The sequence below is a fragment of the Capra hircus genome, chromosome 5 (assembly GCF_001704415.2).
Source record: "Capra hircus breed San Clemente chromosome 5, ASM170441v1, whole genome shotgun sequence".
Classification (NCBI taxonomy): Eukaryota; Metazoa; Chordata; class Mammalia; order Artiodactyla; family Bovidae; genus Capra; species Capra hircus.
In genome coordinates, this window is record NC_030812.1 from 80,773,123 (window position 1) to 80,795,226 (window position 22,104).

Genomic DNA, 22,104 nt, shown 5'->3' on the forward strand with positions numbered 1-22,104 from the left:
ACACTTCATTTGGGTCCAACACACAAGACAGCATCTCACACTGTTTTGTACAAAGAGTCAAAGAACACAACACCAACAATGTTGGAAATCAATCCACCAGGCAGGAGCAGTGCTCTGCTATCTGGTCCTCACACTCGATGTAGTGTGATTAGCATGGAGAGGCCTGCTCCTGGGCTGTAAACAATCATCTCAGGGCAACACCACTACCATTCAGGGCCACCGAAGCACCCCTCCACCTGGCCAGTGCCCCTTTGTACTATGGCACCTCTGACTCTAGGTCCATCTTGCAAACACCCCACTTATATTTTCCTCCTAAATTTCTACTGAAGTTCAAAAGAACAGCCTCTTCAGGAAGCCCTCTACTTATTCCAAAATCTCATCATTTGCTAAGAAACCCAAAAAGGGAAATAAATCTCACATGCATTTTATCATACCCCCAAAACTCAATCATGACCCTCTCCTAGAAAGATATCAGTTTATTCAATGTTGTCAGAAAGTACATCAAAGACTGAAACTCAGAATGATCCTGAATGTATGCTGTACTTTCCAAGTCAAGATTACTTTGGGGTTTTGTTTCTCTGGGTTTTAATTTTCACAGTGTTTGTTTCCCAGAGACAGAAGGCATCTTCTTAACCAAACAGTCAACTGGAGCAAAAACAAGTGCTCTGGAGCAAGAAAAACCACAGTAATGGGTCAGCCTCTAAGACTCACTGCTCCAAAAATGTAACTATATCTGAAATGCTGGTGAGAACAGCAGATGCCAAGGGCGCTTATCTGCCAATCTTCTTAGAAGTATCATGAGAGCGCTTCCCTCAGAGCATCTGTGCCACATTATTCACGGCCACGAGCAGTGGTTGCCCTGTTACATGGCCAGGGCACACCTGCATCTCCTCGTCTGTGCATCCACGGCCAGCACCGGGTGAAGAGACAGTCTGCCTCAGTGTCTCCTAAAGAGTTCTTTTAGATCCTTGAGAAGGGAAGATGCGCTCTACCCCTTCCTCACCTTATTTTCAGGCATATCACAATGCTCCCGAAGCTTCTGTAGTGGGGAGAGGAGTACACACTGAGACTGCAACATTATCCCAGTCACAGGTAGGCTCCAAAGTTCCCTGAGTTCCAGATGGATGGAAAATAGAAGTTCCCCAAAGCTAAATAAAGCCAGCTCCTATTCTAGGAGTAAAACATATTCATTCATTCACGCATTGTTCATTCCTGTATTCAGTATTTATAAAAATCCAAGACACAGAGAACAAATATATGGATATCAAGGGGTTAAGGGAGGGTGGGATAAATTGGGAGACTGGGATTAACATATATACACTACTGATACTATGTATAAAATAGATAACTAATGAGAACCTATTACATAGCACAGGGAACTCTACTTAATGCACTGTGCTGACCTGAAAAAGTCCAAAAGGGAGATAATACGTGTGTATGTATGGCTGATTCATTTTGTTGTACAGCAGAATCTAACACATCTCTGTAAAGCAACTATACTCCAATGAAAGCTTATTTTTTAAAAACTCAGCCATGTGACAGGCTGCAGAGCTAGCAGAAGAATCTCTTTTACTTTGGGAAGGAGAACTTGAGATCAAGGGAAAATGCTGTGTCTACTTTTCTTGCCACTTCCTCCAGGGACCCCCCTGGAGGAAGGGATGGCAACCCACTCCAGTATTCTTGCCTGGAGAATTCTAGGACAGAGGAGCCTGGTGGGCTACAGTCCACGGGGTAGAAAGAGTCAGACACAACTGAGTGACCAACACTATTCTTTTTTAACTTAAACCAACACTATTCTTTTATAATTTACTTTTGTAAAAGAATAGAGGAATCTTTCTATTCAACCTGAACAACTGGGATTCCACTGAAGGGACCTGGGATTCCACTGAAAGCACCTCTCTCACTGTCCATACACTGGCATCTTTTGATGGAGAACTCTGCTGATTTGGTCCATGTGCTTTCCTGGGAGTTTTCCAGAAGCATAAGGGAAGAACAGGTTTAACTTCAGCTAGGATGTCTCAGTGAGAGATGAGGCACAGCTCGTATAATTGTGACCACATACGGGATACAACCTTAAGATGTTATCTTGCTTGCCAAGGCTTGGAAAAACATTCCCTTGAGGCACACAGGAAAAGAGAAAGAAGCTGGGCAGAGAACAGTGAGGATCAGAGGGTGGTGGGGCGGGGATGGAGTGTGTGGCTGGGGGTCAAGGACGTGGGGAGAACAGCTAGAAGCCCAGGAGAGAACATGCCCCGTGTCTGAACTCTTTAAATAAATTATGAGTATTGTTATTTTTATGAAACATTTAACCCAAGGGACACTTAGGATTAATATTTTCTTTTTCAACATAGAGAAAAGATAGAAATGCATTATAATGATTTAACAGGTCAGAAGTCAGTCAAGAGCACTTCATTTCCCCCACTGATATACTACTGGGTTATCATGCCTGATTTGCAGTTTTTACCATGAGTATTTTCATTCACTTTGTTTTCTTTTCAAAATTAATTTATTTGACTGTGTCGGGTCTTAGTTGCGATATATGGGATTTTGGGCTGTGTGCACGGATTCTCTAGTTGTGGCACGTGGGTTTAGTTGCTCCACAGCACATGGGATCTCAGTTCCCCGACCAGGAATCGAACCTGCGTCCCCTGCATTGCAAGGTGGATTATTAACCACTGGACCACCAGGCAAGTCCCCCAAACTGTCTTTTTCTGTAATTCCTGCTGACTTTGAGATTGTGTCATAATTAAAGCTGCCAGACAACCAGACACTTTGGGATTTCAGGATCCACTCAAGGTCATGAACCTTCCCTCCATCTACTGGAGAAAGCATTGTAAGAATGTTTTAGGGCAGTGGATCAAGTTAGATCTAAAGTAAACAAAAACTACTTGCTAGGCTCAAAAAATTAAGACTTTTTTTCTATTTGCCCTCTTAAACTTTCTCTGTTATTTCTCTGTACATAATTCTCTGTTATTAGTATTTGTGTTAACACACATTTCACAATGAAAACAGAGAATTATACCTCAGGAGTTGAACAAACATGTCATATTCAATTGATTTGTTGCTGCTGTTGTTTTACCACAGGAGACAAACTTTCAAGTCTTAAAAGAAACTTACTCCTTCCTTCATATTTAGCTACCCAACTAAAACAAATTCATTTTTGTAGATTTAACTTCACTTCACTGTAACAGTCTTTACTATTTTCCATTTTCTTATCCAGCTTCTGATCATCTAAATCAATTAAGAGGGCAGCAGAAATTAGTAGTGAAGGAATAATCTGCACCCTACAGGAAACCAGGGCATCTTCCTGGCTTGGGTAAAATAATAATTAGAAACGCAAAGGCCCAGTTGCAGTAATGAGAAACTTAGCATCAGTCACTCTTAAGTAAATGGACTTTCAGGTTGGCCATCATTAAGCATGAATGAAATATTAATTATTTAACTCATATCATTAATAAGTTATTCTAAAACATTGTGGAAGTTTCTCCATAGTCGGAGAAATGTCTGCACTTTTCCGTCAAAGAAGTAAACTTAACTGCCCCATAACCAGACTCAACCCTTTCTTTCCTTCATTGCAAAAGGTCCTGCTAAATGTTTCCCTCTACTCTCTACAATCCACTCTTCACTATGACTTTTTTGACTAATCCTCTGCCAGGCTCACTGACAAGCACTCAACATACATTAGCTAATAGGATCTTCACAATCCTGTGTGGCAGAAACCACCATTCCCATTTTACAGATGAGGAAACTGAGACAAACAGCTTAAGACACAATCGGGAGAATTCTGTGTTCCTTCGATTATAAGATGCCACCACATTTTATCAAATTACTAATTTAAAATTTTTTATAGGGTAAAATACACATAAAAATTTACCATTTTTACATGTGCAGTTCAGTGGCAATAAGTACATTCGCAGGTCTGTGGAATCATCACCATCATCCATCTACAGAACTCTTTTCATATTGCAAAACTCAAGCTCTGTATCTATTAAATACTAACTCCACATCCCACCCTTTCCCCCGCGAATGGCAACCACTGTTCTATTTTCTCTCTCTACGAATTTATTTGACTACTCTAGGTATCTGCATGCATGCTCAGTCATGTCCACCTCTTTGCGACCCCCATGGACTGCAGCCTGCCAGGAACCTCTCTGACATGGAATTTCCCAGGGAAGAATACAGGAGTTTGTTGCCATTCCCTTCTCCAGGGGATCTTCCTAACCCAGGGATCAAACTCAAGTATCCTGCACTGCAGGCAGATTCTTTATCATCTGAGCCACCAGGGAAGCCCCAAACATGTACAGATACCACTTTTAAGATCATAAAACACATCACAGCTTCTGAGATATCAAATGGGAGAAGGCTATACTATCAGCAAATCATTAAATTGCAAGCATAAGACCTTCTACCTGTTGGATTCTTAATACTGCCTCAATTCCCTTTGGTTCTAAAATTAAAGTCTATGATAGGCTAAGCTCTGACTATTCATGTCATACCTATGCCTTTTTGTTTAGTGTATTTTTTATTGAAGCACAGTTGAATTACAATGCAGTGTTAATTGCTACAGTATAGCAAGGTGACTCAGTTATACACATATATACACACAAATTCTTTTTTATATTATTTTCCATTATTAATAATCACAGGATACTGAATATAGTTCCCTGCATTTATGGTAGCTGGGATTGTTGTTGGTATTCAGTCACTAAGATGTGTCCTACTCTGTGATCCCATGGACTGAAGCACACCAGGCTCCTCTGTCCTCCAGTGGGGATTAGCAGATGTAAACTGGTATATACAGAAGGATAAACAACAAGGTCACACACCTATGCCTTCATTATTCCAAACACTCACTCCCACTCTCCCCTTCTTGCTTTGGGCTTTGCCCTTTGTCATCAATCTTTTTTTTTTTTAATTTTATTATTTATGTGCTTGCAAAAATACACGTAATTTGGAAGGACTGGATTCCACATGAGGGGACAGATATAAATCAGGTCGTACAAATATAAGTAAGTTTAACCCAAGAAAACTCACCTCTGTGGAGTTAACATTTGGTTAGTTTTTTAATTGCCTTTTTTTTGGATAAAAACTGAATCTTTGTAAGGTGGGTGAAGTATTTGTCCATTTTGTGGCTACTTAACTTTAAAATGTTAGATATTAAGCCAAAGAGCAACCAAAACCACAAATTAACAAGCCATTATCCATCAAATGAATACATTTAACACAATAAATAAATGCTATTTTAATAAATGTTAAATCCAGTTCATTCAAATGTATATACCATTTTATCATTCATGGAGTAACATTCATCACAAATATAATTACTGACCACCTGTTACATGCCAAGCATTGTTCTAGGGACCATCAATGCAGTGGTTTTGTTTTGATTTGTTTTAAATATAGTCAAAAGTCTCAGTGATACTTCCATTCCAGTTGGAGAGAGAAAAAAATACATATAAATATGGCAAATACATAGTACATAAGAAAGTGGTGCATTCTTAGTAAAAAAATAAAAATAAGGATATGTACTATGAAGAGTATCTACGTGAAATTTTAGATCAGGTGGGCAGAAAAGGCCTCACGGAGAGCACAACTTTTACGTAAATGTGACGAAACCAGTCATCCAGATAATCTGAGAAAAGAACTTTCTAGGCAGAGTACACAGCCAGGGCAAAGGCCCTGAGGCCCAGTTTCACCAACATGTTTGAGAATCAGTGAGGAATCCCACAAGCCTGAAGTGGAGCAAAAGGGCAATGAGACCTGAGGTCAGAAGGCAACAAGGAGCAAGTACGAAACTAAAGGCCTTGCAGTCCAGCAAGCACTGTGGTTTCTGTTTCTAAGTCACATGTGACTACCACTGTAGGTTTCTCAGAAAGGCATGGATGACATGATTTATGTTTCAGGAACCATCACGTCACTTTCAGTCTTTTCCAGAAACACTTTAACAGACTGAGCACCTATTAATGGAGATACTTTGGACACAAGTGAAACACTTAACCACAGAGCCCTCATGTTATGGCTGCATTGGCTGCCTCTAAATGCAGGGTGGGAATGGGTTCCTCTAAGTTCCCTTCCCAAAGTGTGCTGAATGGTCAGGAAAACAAGCAGTAAAGAAGGGGCAAGGGAGGAGGGAGAAACAGCCTGAGAAATATGCAGGAAATCTCTGGTTTCAGAGCATGAAGCAGTTCCCCAAAGAAATCAGCAGACCTGGATACTTAAATCTCTAGAGGATAAACTTGCAGAAAAACTAAAGGTGCAATAATTAGGTATTGAAAGTAATATATATCCCAAAGTAAGATATATAAAGTAAAATATTTATGCTTGTCAAGGCTGCAGAGATGCACTAAAAGATGAACCGTACCATCTGCACTTGAAATGGGGAGGTACACCGGCTGGAACAGGGTGGGAGCGTTGGTGTTCGTGCCACGTCACATGAAAATGCTTCAGGTACAGGATGTACTGATACCATTAAGGTTCCCAAAGCAAACAACTGACATTGCCACCATAGACCAAAAATAGACTGTCATTCTTTCATACAATTTTCATTAACTTTTATGTAAAAGCTATGAACTTAGAAGCTTATTCATGCATTTTCCTGAAAAACTGAATATCCATTAAATACTTACAAAATAAACACTTTTTCTAGCTTCTCTTTTGAATATTTTTGTGACATTCTGTGGAGTTTCTGTGCTTAACACATACTAAAACAGCATTTAGCATTGTTTTTAGGGAAAGGGCAGATCTGCCATGCAATCAGTTTTCGAGAAGGATGCCTAGAAAGAGGCTCATTGTTCAGTGACTAAACACCATTCAGAGCCCAATCCACAGATTAACTCATGTACTGGAATCGAAATGACTGTCACAACCACTAGATGGCACTTGATACCACATACTGCTACCAACCTCCCTTGCTATTAGAAGTATCTTTCCACTGATCGTGCTGCAGTCCATGGGGTCGCAGAGTCAGACACGACTGAGCAACAATTCACTGAACAACAATTCACAGTACTCCCTATTTTGAATTGATATTGGCCCTTTTCAAATAAACTTCCCAGTATTACCAGTAAAGCATCTATTAAGTGCAAAACTCTTTCCTCACAGGACTATTTGTTCTGAGCCACAGCAGATCATTCAAGCACAGTTCAAATGCTAGTCCACCTTTATGGGCAAAATCAGGTGACCAGCTGGCACACAGGAAATGTATACTAACAGCAATTTTTAAAAAAACAATTTTTAGAGTCAAAAGGAAATCAGAATTTCTTAATGGATAAAGTCGGGGCAAACTTGTCACCCTGTAGCTGTTTTATTCCTGTTCTGATCAGCTACTTTATGTTCTAAGTTTTGGCCTAAGCAACGGAAGATTCACAGTGTGGGGCTGGTAACAAGCGGATATCTACCATTTGACTCTGGAGCCACTCGATGAGTGTTTCCGCTGTAGAGTCCGGGATCTGGCACCTCAAGCCTTCCTTCTCGTCCGCTTCCATCATCTCCAGCAACCCGCGCAGGTCTTCCACAAGGTGCAGGGCTCGCAAGCTTCCCATGAACGGGGAGGTGGGGGACTGGCAATCGAAAATCCCATTGGAATATTCCAGGGCCTTAGAACCTAGGTTTAAAAAAAAAATCATAGAGCAATGGGATTTATGTTAGATAATATACCAAAGGTGAAGGTGACAAGCAAGTCTAGTCACAGTGAGGAATGACCAAACAAGGATTAGGGAAAAGAGACTTCAATCACGTAAATCTCTCCAAGGGATAGTCATTTGGTAAAAAAATAAATATTACATAATTGATGAGAGATTGTTGATGTTTAGTCATTGTGTCCAACTCTTTGCGACCCTGTGGACTGCAGCCCACCAAGCTCCTCCTGTCAAGGGATTTTCCAGGCAAGAAAACTGGAGTGGGTTGCCATTTCCTAAACATCAGTGGTCAAACACTTAACAGGGAGGCCAGCTGTGTGGCACAGTAAGAGTAGATTGGGTCTTGGTATAAGATGTGCTGACCTCAAGAAACACAGGCTAAGAAGAGAGCAGATAAGTTTGTGTGGAGCCATGCATTCCCCAAAATAAAAATTAGAAAGCATAAAGTTTTTAAATTCCCCTAGAAAGAAGTTGCATATTGAGGTGAAAACTACATAGCATAATTTCAAAGGTAAGAGAGCCAGCTTACTGCCTAGCCAGTTAACTGCCTAGAATTTAATGTCTGAAGTTCAATAACTTACACATGTACATTGTATATGTACAAGGGAGCATGTGTGGATGAACACTCTCCCCCACAATTTTGTTTGCAGCCTAGCATCAAATGCTCTTGCTAATGCTAGCTTCCAAACATAGTTTTAAAGCCACTTTTGTTTTCTATTACTTTTACAGAACACTCTACTATTTAAATACATACACTGACTCACAGTGCATTCTGAAAGCACCCATAGACACTTCTACATCTCTTTGATTTTTATTTTCTAGTCTATCAAACTTACCATCAAATATACATATTAACTTTACACTTAAATTTCAACAACTATGATATTTAGGCCATCACCTCACAAATCCAGGCTTCCCTTGTAGCTCAGCTGGTAAAGAACCTGCCTGCAATGCGGGAGACCTGGGTTTGATCCCTTGGTTGGGAAGATCTTCTGGAGAAGGGAAAGGCTACCCACCAGTATTCTGGCCTGGAGAATTCTATGGACTGTGTAGTCCACGGGGTCACAAAGAGCTGGACATGACTGAGCGACTTTCATTTCATTTCTCACAAATCCAAAGGTCTTACAGCTGGATGAGACCTGTGAGCCAACGTGTAAGTTCTCTCTCCAGTTGGCCACAGGGCTTGATCAGTTCTAACAATGGGGAAAGGAATTCTCTTTCAGCTGTTTCATTCCATTGACGTCCCTGATAGTGGACCACAAGATTTGGATCAAGTATCTGCCAAACTGTGATAATGGTAGCCACTGACAGCTATAGTGATGAATGCTAATGGAGCTTCATAACCATGTAAATCAGCCTCCTCAGGAAACCCTGCACAGCTGAGATGAGAACTCAGGAAAAAAAGAGGTGAGCAAGTCAGGAGGAGGGAAGAACAGAAAAGCAGCAAAACCCGGACGTTATAACGTCCTATATTCCAGCAGCTTTAAGTATTAGGATCATACAATGCAATGATTTAAAAAACATGTGAGCCCATGGCAACCCTCTGTTCTATTCCGTCTTCAACACAAAACAAAGTGGGAAGAGGGGAGAGGTGTGTATTTAGAAAATTCCCAAATGTTTGCTCTCAGGTCTCCTCTTCTCCCTCTTTACCTCAGTTGGAGAAATATTGATGGTAATTTGAAAATATGAATCCAGATCCTACCCACAAAGCTCTGACTGACTTAGTGTGGGGTGAGAGCTGGGGAACCTTGTCTTAATGACTCTAGAATTGCTCCCGAGGCCCTGCTGGGACTGAGGGATCAAGGACACAATCTAGTGGAATGCGTAACATGCAATCCCTCAGAAATGTCACTTCCTGATGAGAGGTAAGGTTGTATATAATCCCTGGGAAGAACCTAAAATGGGTTCTAGTTGTTATATTTTCTGAAATTGTGACAGAGTAAATCCATTCTCTTTCTCATATAACAGTCCTTAAACTATTTAAAAGCATATATCATAGAAAATGGGGCTTCCCTGATGGCTCAGTGGTTAAGAATCTGCCTGCAATGCAGCAGATGCAAGAGATGAGGGTTCAATCCCTGGGTCGGGAAGATCCCCTGGAGAGGGAAATGGCAACCCACTCCAGTATTCTTGCTTGGAAAATTCCATGGATAAGGAGACTGGTGGGCTACAGTCCCCGCTGCTCCCCAAGAGTTGGACATGACTGAGTGACTCAAACACAAGGACCCACTGTAGAGCACAGGGAACTACATTCAATATCTTATAAAAACCTATGATGGAAATGAATCCGAAAAAGCAAGTATAGGTACATGTAACTGAATTACTTCATTGTATACCTGAAACTAACATACCACTGTAAATCAACTATTTTCAATTTTCAACAAGGCAGTTAAAACAGAAAATTTTTTTCAAGAATTAAAAAAATAAAAGGATGTATCATTCCCCAAGCAAGAATACACTTTCCTAGATTAAACATAACCAGTTCCTCAGTTAAACTCTTCACCTTCATGCACATTCTCTAGATAAGTTTTAGTTTGCCCATGACACTGTGAAAATAATATTCTAAGAACTGAATACAGTATTCAAAATGTGGTCTGATCTACAAAGGAGGTCAAATTGAAAGAAGGTCTCCAAGACATAGAAGTATAATAAAGAGACTATGCAGGTCGCTTCCCTGAAGAGAAGAACCTTCCGAACAGGAAAACACCTTTGGTTTCTCCGAACTACCAAAGTTGAGTGGGTCCAATTTGTGACCAGAAAAGAGAAGCAGTTGGGGCCAGGACAACTATATCCTGACCCTGCTCACTGGTCACGGCCAACTGTAGCAGGACCCTGACCACCAGGTGCATGCAGGCCAACCCATTCAGACATATCCTTGTTGTAACTGGTTCATTCCCAAATACATGAAAGTCCTTTTCTTGAGACAAGACACAAAATGTTACAGGAGAGCTTGGTTTGGTGGTGGTTTAGTCACTAAGTCATGTCCGTCTCTTGCAACCCCATGGACTGTAGCCTGCCAGGCTCCTCTGTCCATGGGATTTTCCAGGCAAGAATACTGGGGTGGGTTGTCGTTTCCTGCTCCAGAGGATCTTCCCAACCCAGATCTCCTACATTGTAAGCAGAATCTCTACCTACTGAGCTACTAGGGAAGCCCATGGAAGACAGAGGAGCTTAGGTCGCACTACTCCTGGGGGATCTGCTGGGGGATGAAGGGGCTCATCTACGAGTCAGTCCCCTCACCATGGTGAGAACACAAGGAGATAATAGTCTATTTCTTTTGCTCAGCTTCTGTAACAGAGAATTGCTGAAGATTCTTAAAAAGGATGATCATTTATTTTTTAATTTATTTTTAATTGGAGGATAATTACTTTACAATACTGTGCTGGTTTCTGCCAAACACCAACACGAATCATAGGTATACATATGTCCTCTTCCTCTTGAACCTCCTTCCCACCTCCCACCCTCCTAGGTTGTCACAGAGCGCCAGATTTGAGCTCACCAGATTTGAGCACCAAATTGAATGAATTAGCCATTCAGCAAATTCCCACTGGCTATCTGTTTTACATATGATAATGTATATGTTTCAGGGCTACTCTCTCAATTCATCCCACCCTCACCTTCCCTCCTCATGTTCACAAGTCCGTTCTTTATGTCTGCGTTTCCATTGCTGAGACTGGCATTTCAGAAAAAAAGATTCTGGTGGTCTGGGAAAAGGGTGGACTAGAGCAGGAAAGCAAGTGTGCCAAGGACATCAACTGGGAGGGTTATTTAGATAGAGCAGGACAAGGGTAGCACAAACACAACAGATTTTAGAGAGGAAAAAAGGGACTGGGAGAATTTGGCAGGAGGCAGAACTGACAGAATTTGACTAAGTGCAGGAACATAAGGGTCATGTCTAGAATGATTTAAACTGCTTTATGAAAGTGTATAGAGGGAGGACTATGAGATTAGCCAAGAAAAAGACACCATATGTGAAACAGATCGCCAGTCCAGGTACCATGCATGAGACAGGGTGCTCAGGGCTGGTGCACTGGGATGACCCTTACGGATGGGATGGGAAGGGAGGTGGGAGGGGGGCTCAGGATGGGGAACATATACACCCATGGCTGATTCATGTCAATGTATGGCAAAAACCACTACAATACTGTTAAGTAATTAGCCTCCAATTAAAATAAATAAATTAAAAAAAAACACACAACTAGAGGGGCTTCTGAGAAAAGATGGTGAGCTCAATGTTTTAAATGATGACAAGATGCGTCTATAATAAGACATTGCAGGGGGTTATCTGGTTGGCTGGTAGAGATAAGGTCCTGAAGCTTAGCAAAGAATTGGAAAAATAAACAGATGTGAGACTCATTGCTGGGAAAGTGAATGTTAAACTTCAGGGAAAAGATAAGAACAATCCTGAATATTGGGTAGAGCACTAATCCCTCCCTCCAAATGCAGTCCACAGACCACCTGGACCAGAGTCCCCTTTACTCGGGTTTGGAAGCCGAGGAAGGTACCAGAATTTTTTGACATTTTAAAACAAAATTTAAGAATAATTCTGGCAGAAATTGGGGAAGAAGGGCAAAGACTGAAACCATGGGGAACCTAAAGGCACTGGAGAAAGCCAATAAATGAAACTATCAAAGTGGAGAGGTAATAAACAAGTTGCAATAAAAAAAGCCAAGAGAGCCAAGTAAATGCCACGACTGCGTCTTTTAGAGGATGCAGATTACCTGCTATAATCCCATCCATCTGCTCCAGCGCTGCAGCCAACATGTCACTTGCATCACTCATCATCTTGTTGTCAAGGGCAAATTCGAACCTAGATCTGAAAAAACAATGATGTTTATCATTACATCCTTCAAATGATATATGCTTCCTGGTGGGTTTGATACTTCAACATTAAACTGTAACTCCACCTAGCAGTGACATACAGAGAATTTGTGAAGTATCAGAGCTGAATTAAATGTATCATTTAATAAATTGTGACCAGTCATTGTGTGCCTGCTCTACCGCTGGATCTCATGCTATGCCTGATCAGTTAATAAAGTGAGTATGATTCAGTTCTTGCACCCACAGTGTTTAAACTCCAGTAGGACGGTTTCCATGCTGTACTCTGGAGAGCTCTAGGTCTCTGTGAGGGCAACAGAGGTGGCTGTGGAACCCTGCCCAGGGCCACGAGGGATGCTAGATAGATGAGACTTGGTTCTATCTGCACTGGCTTCACCCAATTCTGCTCTGTCAGTTTTGCCTTTAGTTTTATTTTTTTCCTCAATAAGGAATTACGATGAGATCTGTCTAAGAAAATGATTCGGGAACATACATAACAAGGACACACATACCTACTGGCATTTTGCACTGTGACAATGGCTATCCTGTATTGAGTGCCTATGAGTGTATATCCTGTATTGAGTCTCAGACATTAATATAAATTACCCATAATCCTTAGTCATGAGAGAAACCCTATTAAATGCATAAATCCCTCTTCATTTCATAATGATCTTTGCCTATAAAGACTGCAAGTAAATACAACAAAAACAAGTTTACAAAGACCAGTTTTTGAACTAGGTCTATCTGATTTCCACTGTAATATTAAATTTTTGTTTCTCTAATCCTATCTGAGAAATAGAGTTAGGCTGAAACTATGTCACAATCTACTCACTCTTTTACCAGCTAAAAAAATAATTTAAAATTATTCTTGCAAAAAATTTGGCCACTAACAGGAAAAAAGGCAAATTATATGATTTTCAATATTAATTAAGGCATTTCAGGTACCAGCTAATCATCCAAATAAATTCTCCCAACACACTCAAATACAGCTCCTGCTACTTAGCAGTTACTGTGGTAGAACAAACACCTGGGAAATAAAGCATATGCTGCTTAACAGAAAACTTTGCCCTCTGTTTCCAAGCAACCTAGGTCTTACCACTTTATTTTTACAAACATATTTACAGCTCTGATAAACAGCTGCTTAGATCAATTCTCTATTATGCGTTCACTCTCATAAAATGCCATTAATCATTGTGAAATCTTACTCTGATTGGATAGTTTTCATATATTTCATCTAAGAATTTCAAAGGTTAAAGTCTCTGGCTATGTCAATCACAACAAACTGGAGAATTCTTAAAGAAATGGGACTACCAGACCACCTTACTTGTCTCCTGAGAAACCTGTATGTGGATCAAGCAGCAACAGTTAGAAATGGACATGAAACAACTTACTGGTTTAAAATTGGGAAAGTAGTATGACAAGGTTGTATACTGTCACTCTGCTTATTTAACTTCTATACAGAGTACATCATCTGAAATGCTGCAGTGAATCGATAACAAGCTGGAATCAAGACTGGTGGAAGAAATATCAACAGCCTCAGATATGCAGATAATACCACTTTAATGGCAGAAATTAAAGAGGAACTCAAGAGCCTCTTTATGAGGGTGAAAAAGGAAAAGAGGAAAAGTAAAAAGCTGACTTGAAACTTAACATTTAAAAAAAAACAAAGATCATGACATCCGGTCCCATCACTTCATGACAAATAGAAGGGCAAAAAGTAGAAACAGTGGGAGATTTTGTTTTTTTAGGTTCCAAACTCACTGTGGACAGTGACTGCAGCCTTGAAATTAAAAGATGCTTGCTAAAGATGCTTGGAAGAAAAGCTATGACAAACCTAGACAGAGTATTAAAAAGCAGAGACATCACCTTGCTGACAAAGTTTCACAGTCAAAGCTACGATTTTTCCAGTAGTCATGTATGGATGTGAGAACTGGACCATAATGACAGCTGAGCACTGAAGAACCGATGCTTTCAAACTGTTCTGGAGAAGACTCTTGAGAGTCCCTTGGACAGCAAGAAGACCAAACCAGTCAATCCTAAAGGAAATCAATTCTGAATATTCACTGGAAGGACTGATACTGAAGCTGAAGCTCCAATACTTTGGCCACCTGATGCAAAGAGCCGACACATTGGAAAAGACTCTGAGGTTAGGAAAGATTGAAGGCAAAAGGAGAAGAGGGTGGCAGAGGATGAGACGATTAGCTAGCATCACCAACTCAATGGACATGAATTTGTGCAAACTCCAGGAGATAGTGGAGGACAGGGGAGCCTGGTGTGGTACAATCCATGGGGCTGCAAAGAGTTGGACACAACTTGGTGACTGAACAATAACAAAGAATTTCCCAGAGTTTATTCCCTTCAGAAGGTATAAAATATCACTATCATTTTAAATACTACAGCACAAAAACACCCAAGGCATGCATTTACAGTCACCCAGAAATCAAGGGGCTAATAAGTTAGGTTATAAACCTAGGCATTCTCAAAAATCTAATACCACATTTAGCTAGTGCACAGTCCAGAGAGGTAGGGCAGAAATTTAATGATCACACTTCAGCCTTAAATACGCAAGAGACATGAAGGATTAAGCCAAAGAGTGTACGGTCCTTGAATTTCACATAATTAAGTAGCCTACATTTCCTTTCATTTTAAAGTTGAACTTCAAAGAGCTCTAGATAGATGCTCTCTATCTATCTGTATTTGTGTGTGTGTGTTTATAAATAAGAGAGACAGACAGATACATGCCAGGCTCAGCTATAAACATGGGAAATATCAATAAAATAAAATTATGCTCACATTAGAAAAGCTCTCATCACCCCACCAAATCTTTGCAGGTAACTGCAATTTGTGTAGATCAAGAACACTTTTTCAAGAAAGACAGGTAGTTATCTATTTCTTCTCTGTTCCAGTGAACCTTTCAAATGCTAAGACACGGAGGTATGAGAACCTAGGTGATGCTTTTTAAAATGTTGGAGAAGAACCAATTTTTTTTAAAAATTTCCAGTTTATTAGAGACCAAGTCTTTGTTTAATATAATATGATGTAAACATTAAAGTGCTATAGAAGTTTATAGATGCTTACTCTCAATCTCTATACCTATCACACAGCAGCCTACATGTAATAATAAGGAAAAGACAAGACAGTAAACACAATTAATAAATATGTACATAATATGGCAAAGGCGGTAGGTGCTAAGGGAGGAAATTTGAGCAGTTATCCTCAGGGAGTCAAGGGGTCAGGAATTTGGAGAGGTCCCTGATGGCTCAGTGGTAAAGGAACCCGCCTGCCAATGCAGGAGACACAAGAGATACAGCTTCTGTCCCTGGGTGTGGAAGATTCCCTGGAGGAGGAAATGGCAGCCCACCCCAGGATTCTTGTCTGGAAAACTCCATGGACAAAGGAGCCTGGCAGGCTACAGTCCACGGAGTCTCAAAGAATTCTACATGACTGAAAGACTGAGCACACACACGTGCACACAAATTAAATCGAGTTGTCAGGAAGAATGACAGATTCAAAGATCAAAGACTTCTTTAAATTTAGTTAAATATAGGTGGTAGTTCAGTGGTTTCCGAGTATAAAATCACTACAAATTGATTTAAAAACAGGAGAGGTAAAGACATGAATAGACATATAACAAAAGGGAAACACTTTCACCAATATAAAATATGAAGAGATGCTTAATGTTATCAATACTCAAAGAATTTAAGATAGCAATGTGGTATCATTTTATATTCAGTCCGTTGGCAAAACAGTGGACACTACTAAGTACTGTACAAGGATGTGAATTCACAGACTCTCTAACAGAATGGTAATGGGAATGCAAAATGGGCTAAAATGAAAACAAAAGCAGGTAGAAACTATGGGGGGTTTAGCTCTTGAGTAAGGTAACCATACATAACAAGTGAGGTTCACATTCATACATCTTTTCACTTGTGGGCACTCCCCCGTCCACATGATGCAAAGTGATTAGGGCTTGTGAAGGAAATCACAATCTTACTGGCTCAATGGATAGAAGAGGGTAGTTCTTACATTATGCACAAAGATGTTCAATACCAATTCACATCAGGCTGTGATAAGAATATATAATATAATCCATCCAAACTGTACAAAGAGAAAGTAAAAAGCCAGTTGAGTTGATGAGATAGAATGTTAATAAAATCCTCAATTAATCTAAAAGAAGGAAGTAAAGGTGAAACAATGAACTGATGGGAGAAAAAGAAATCAAATGGCAAGTGATAAATTTAGACTCAATTATATAATCTACCATTACATTAAATGTAAATGGAATAAACTTTTAATAAAAGCCTAAGACTGTCAGACTAGTTAAATGTAAAGACATATAAAATATAAGAATGAAAAATAAGATAATGCATACACAGTAAATAAGCCTGGGGAAGGAGGATTCGCCATATTAATATGTGAAAAGTGACTTTCAATCAAGTATTACTAGAAAGAGGGATATTTTACAATGATAAGAGTCAATTTATCACAAATGTTTCTGCAACTAATAACAGAGCTTCAAATAACATGAAGCAAAAACTGACACAACTAAGGGAGAATTACACAAATTCAGTCCATTTATATTTAATAGTCAATATAGTTGGATGTAAATCTACTGTCCTGCCGTTTTTTCTCTGTTTATCCCACCTTTCATTTGTTCCTCCTTTTCAACCTTCTTTCGGAATGACAGACAAGGCAGGGAAACAAATCAGGTAATAATGCAGACTTTAGCGATACTATCACCCATCTTGACCTAAATCAATTTACAAAACAAAACATCCAAATGCAGAACATATTCTTTTCAACCCACATGTTATACACACTAGGCCAGGCCATGCATGTATGCAAGGCCACAAAATAAGTCTCAATAAATTCCAAACGGAAATTAAAGGATTATACAGAGGAGTAAGAACAGCAACCGAAAGTGGTAAAGTACTAATGTTAAGAACAGAGCTTCCATATTTATTAAAATCTGACTTGTCCACGCTTGAGCTATTTTAGTGGCCACCTAACTTCATGAGCATCTGTGTTAATAAGGTTATGTCAATTTTTATGCCTGAGTCAAACTATTTTATAAAAGGCCTCAGAAAATCTCACGCTATATCAAAAATTTCCTATATTATCAGAAACATTTCTGAGAGGAAGATTCCCCAGGGCATCTTCACATACTTAATACAATGGATTATTCCTCCACGGTGAAAAAGACTAATAAATATAACATTACCTGGAGCAAAAGAAGTCAGACATAAATGACTATGCATTGTGTGATTCCTTTTATGTAAAATTCCAAATAGTTAATCTATGGTGATAGAAAGTAGAACAATAGTTTCTTGCAGGAAGTGGTGAATGATTCAGGGAAATTCTGGGGACTTTCTGTTCAGTATCTTGATGGATATATACAAGCTTATACATTTGTCAAAACTCATCAAACTGTACATTTAAGATGTGTTCATTTCACTGTATGTAAGCTTCACCTCAAATTTTTAAAATTAGGGTTGAAGATGGCTGTTAGAAATTAGAAATGAAACAATATTTTTATTTTTTTGAAACAATATTTTAAAATGAACCAAAAAAATGAATGAATGTAAGTAGGATATGCAGGCCTTATATGATAATATATCATGAATAAAGAATAATGAATAATCCAATTATATGCACCTGAGGTCTAAAATTAAACTCAGAATATCCAGCTCCCTATGTTTGGACTCTTTCCTTACCTAGAAACCTGTTGTCATCTTTTGGACACACAAAACCACTTAGAAAATAGAAACTTTACCATCTAATAATTCCCACACAATACCAAAATTATTTCTGGATTCTAAATAGCTAATATAAACTCATTTGAATGACCTGTTGATGGAAAAGGCACCAGAAAATACAACTACCAACAACAAAGGAGTGTGGTTTGGGTTCAAGGTCATAGTTCAAACTGAAGAAAGCCTTTACTATGGCTGGATGGCATCACTGACTCGATGGACATGAGTCTGAATGAACTCTGGGAGTTGGTGATGGACAGGGAGGCCTGGCGTGCTGCGATTCATGGGGTCGCAAAGAGTTGGACACGACTGAGCGACTGAACTGAACTGAACTGATGTAAATAGAGATCAGTTCTGCTTTAAGGAGACCTCAGTCTAGTGGTTTCCTATTCTAACGGTTTAATGAAAAGGAGTTCAGAAAGTCTTGGAAAAGCAAGCTCCTGGAGGTAACATTCATATTTTACAGTAATGGTAAAGGACTACCAATGAAGAAATATTTTGGGTGTATTTCAAGCTTGGTCAGGACCCATTTAGAGCAGATTTGAGTAAGGTAAAATATCAGGGAAAGTTCCAGCAATGGGTGTGGTGGCTTAAAGGTTGGCAGAAAACCACAACTTTTACAGGGTTGTTGACTAACTGGTGTTCTAGGTCGGAAGAGCTGCCCAGTCTCTCCATGAAGTATGAAAGAAAGACTGTAAGAAAACTACAGAATCTGTTTCTAAACTTTGGTGAGAATGACGTTTGTCCTAACTTTCTCAGCTTTCCTTAAGTAAAATGTTTTAAGTTTGAAAGAGAACTATGAATTCCGTGTCCAGAGACAGATACTAAGGACACGTAAAAGAAGAAATCCCTTCAGTGAATGAGAGAATGTTTACACACATTCAACTAGGCTGGTGGAGCACCATGTTATTATATGTGGCCATTATGAAAACAATATAGTTTCATGTAAATTACCCAAGATCTCTCATCAATTTTTTTCCCCCAAGATGCTCATGAGGGATGTCAATCAATCACAAGATGATTTCCCATGCAGGCAGCAATACAATCTTAGCAAAGAAATGTCTTAAAAACTGGACTAGGGCTTTTTGTCCCTTTCCGGCCTTCAAGATGTCGAAGCGAGGACGTGGTGGGTCCTCTGGTGCGAAATTCCGGATTTCCTTGGGTCTTCCGGTTGGAGCCATGATCAACTGTGCTGACAACACAGGAGCCAAAAATCTGTATATCATCTCTGTGAAGGGGATCAAGGGACAATTGAATAGACTTCCTGCTGCTGGTGTGGGTGACATGGTAATGGCGACAGTCAAGAAAGGCAAACCAGAGCTCAGAAAGAAGGTACATCCAGCGGTGGTAATTCGACAACGAAAGTCATACCGGAGAAAAGATGGTGTGTTTCTTTATTTTGAAGATAATGCAGGGGTCATAGTAAACATTAAAGGTGAGATGAAAGGTTCTGCCATCACAGGACCAGTTGCAAAGGAATGTGCAGACTTGTGGCCCAGGATTGCATCCAATGCTGGCAGCATTGCATGATTCTTTGGTGTAATTGTAAAAAAAATAAAAATTATTTGCTCCCCCCCCCAAAAAAAAAAAAAAAACTGGACTAGGAAGGATTGCTGAGTGCTTCTCGAAGTGTGGGGACTGCCCAGCAGTGGCACAGCATCACCCGTGAGCTAGTTCAGATGTAAATCCTTGGCCAAGATCCACTGAATCTGAATTCTAGGAGCAAGGTTTGTATGAGCTGCCACGTGATTCTGATGCCCACTCCGTCACTGTGCTAGAGCACAAGCAGTCCTCTTTCCTCCTCGAACAACAAGCCCCACCCAGAGGGGTTGGGAACAGGCTACCAAGGTAAACAAGGGCAGAGCTCCTCTCCCCACCTCCTGCTTCTACCTTTGATCTAAAAAATAACAGCTCTGAAGAGGCAATTCAGGTTTTACCCAGTAAAATCTCTCCCTTTAAACTTCAACTACTAAGTTGTTATGCCCACAACTTTTAAGATTCTTATAGAATCCTCGCTTTCTGGTTCTCTGCTATGTATCACATATTTCCTCCTCCACACAGTATTATTAGCCCAAATCCTTTCACCTCCAGTCTGCTCTAACAACCCTAGAAAATGAATTCAGAATCAACTGAAAAGGGCAGCACAGTAAGGAGTGGGGGTTGAGGGGCAGGAAAAGCGCTGAAAACAGCAGGGATGTTGGCAGTGGGGTTGATGTCGATGTTAAAACACACAAGTAAAAAGTCTGATCAAACTGTAAAAATAAGTATAATATTGATGGCAGAACTGGAAATATGAACATCGTGTATTTGGTGATATTAAGGAATTATTTTAGTGTTTATGGCATATTAGGGATGACCAAATATTCATGGATGAAATGATACGACATCCGGAATTTGCTTTAAAATAACGAAGGAGGACACTTCCTTGGTAGTCCAATGATAAGACTCTGTACTCCCAATGCAGGGGGTATGGGTTTGATCCCTCGTTGGGGAACTAAGATCCCATATGCTGCACAGCACAACCAAAAAATTAAGATAAAACTAAAATAAATAAATAAGATAAACAGAAGGGAAGAAAGGATAGAGATATAGATGACAAAAGATTAGTCATGATTTGAAAATTGTTGAAGATGGGTGATAAGTACATAGGGGTAACACTATACTATTTTATCTACATTTTCATATATTTGAGAATTTCCATAATAAAATATTTAAACTTTTTTACCCATGTCTTCAGACAATAGGATTTTCAAACACTCTTGACCCTGATATAATTGGCTTAAATATTTTATTTTTCTAGCATAACCTCAAGCATACCAAGAGCTCACCAAATATTTACAAATCAAATAATAAAGTACATGTTATGTTAACCACCTGCATAAACACAAACGCACACTCAGAAAATGGAATAGCCTCTCACAGAGAGATGTAAGGCAAAGCACAAAAGAGGGCATGTTCATGACTGTGTGTTAGAAAAAGATTACTTTCGTGCTCACTAAAATGAAGAGCCATAAAAAATGGTTAAGTATTCAAACAAACAAAGCAGCAAGGAAAACAGGACAAAAGAAAAGGAAATGAACGTTTTGGCTCTTTGCTATCAATATTTAGGAATGATAACAAGAAGGCAGATGATTTCAAAAGTTCGTTACAATAAGCCAAGATCTTTTACTTCTTGTATAAAAGGATGTTGCTGCTATTTGAAAGACTAATGTGTATTAGATGCCAGTAAATCAGAAGATCTTGTGATAAACTGAAAGAATCACTCAGTCATGTCTGACTCTTTCCGCCCCGTGGATTGTAGCCCGCCAGATTCCTCAGTCCTCCACTATCTTCTGGAGTTTGCTCAAATTTGTGTCCATTGAGTTGACGATGCTATCTAACCATCTCATTACTCTACCATTATATGATGACTGCACAAAATTATGGATTTGCCCAATGTCACTCAAGAAGAGAGATTTCAGTCTAAAACCCAAGTATACTTCTCATTCATTTAACAGGTGCTTATCAAATAACTATTATGCCCTGACTAGGACCACCAACCTTGACCTCTCATTCGCTTCTGGTCCACATTATATACCACCTACAGGACACCCACTCCTGCCTGTCTCTCTGCACAACATACCCTGCTCTGGACACACCCTGCTCTCTTACCTCTGTATTGTCACCTCTCTCCTTGCACCACCCCTTCTAAACCCTGGGACACATACTTTCAAGACAGCTCAGGCATCCTTTCCTCCAAGGCCTTCTTGAGCCCACCAGGAACATCCTACCAGGATGACTTCACAAGAGCCCTAATTTTACAGTATCTGTCTCTGTGACTGCACTGTGAGCTCCCTTGATTACAGACACTGTATTCCTGGTCTCTGCAACCCCAGTGTCTCAAGTGATGGACATCA

General features: G+C 39.8%; 2 protein-coding genes across 8 annotated transcripts in view; one reads left to right on the forward strand and one right to left on the reverse strand.

Moving 5' to 3' along the window:
- PPFIBP1 (PPFIA binding protein 1) overlaps positions 1-12,459 on the reverse strand; it is a 70,447-nt gene extending 57,988 nt beyond the window's left edge. For all 7 annotated transcript variants that reach the window (XM_018048375.1, XM_018048373.1, XM_005680723.3 and 4 more), the window contains exons 1-2: positions 12,359-12,459; positions 7,398-7,603 (exon numbers count right to left, since the gene is read on the reverse strand). In XM_018048375.1, coding sequence (XP_017903864.1) covers positions 7,398-7,603; positions 12,359-12,422 — 270 coding nt within the window. In that variant the 5' untranslated portion in view covers positions 12,423-12,459. The remainder of the gene's footprint in view (positions 1-7,397; positions 7,604-12,358) is intronic.
- Positions 19,291-19,781, forward strand: LOC102177091 (60S ribosomal protein L23). Its single transcript, XM_005680728.2, has one exon. It carries the CDS (start codon positions 19,316-19,318, stop codon positions 19,736-19,738), a length of 423 nt encoding a protein of 140 aa, XP_005680785.2. The 5' UTR covers positions 19,291-19,315; the 3' UTR covers positions 19,739-19,781.

Excerpts from the sequence above, each read along its gene's own strand:
- LOC102177091 (XM_005680728.2), top strand. The coding sequence starts at position 19,316 with ATGTCGAAGCGAGGACGTGGTGGGTCCTCTGGTGCGAAATTCCGGATT.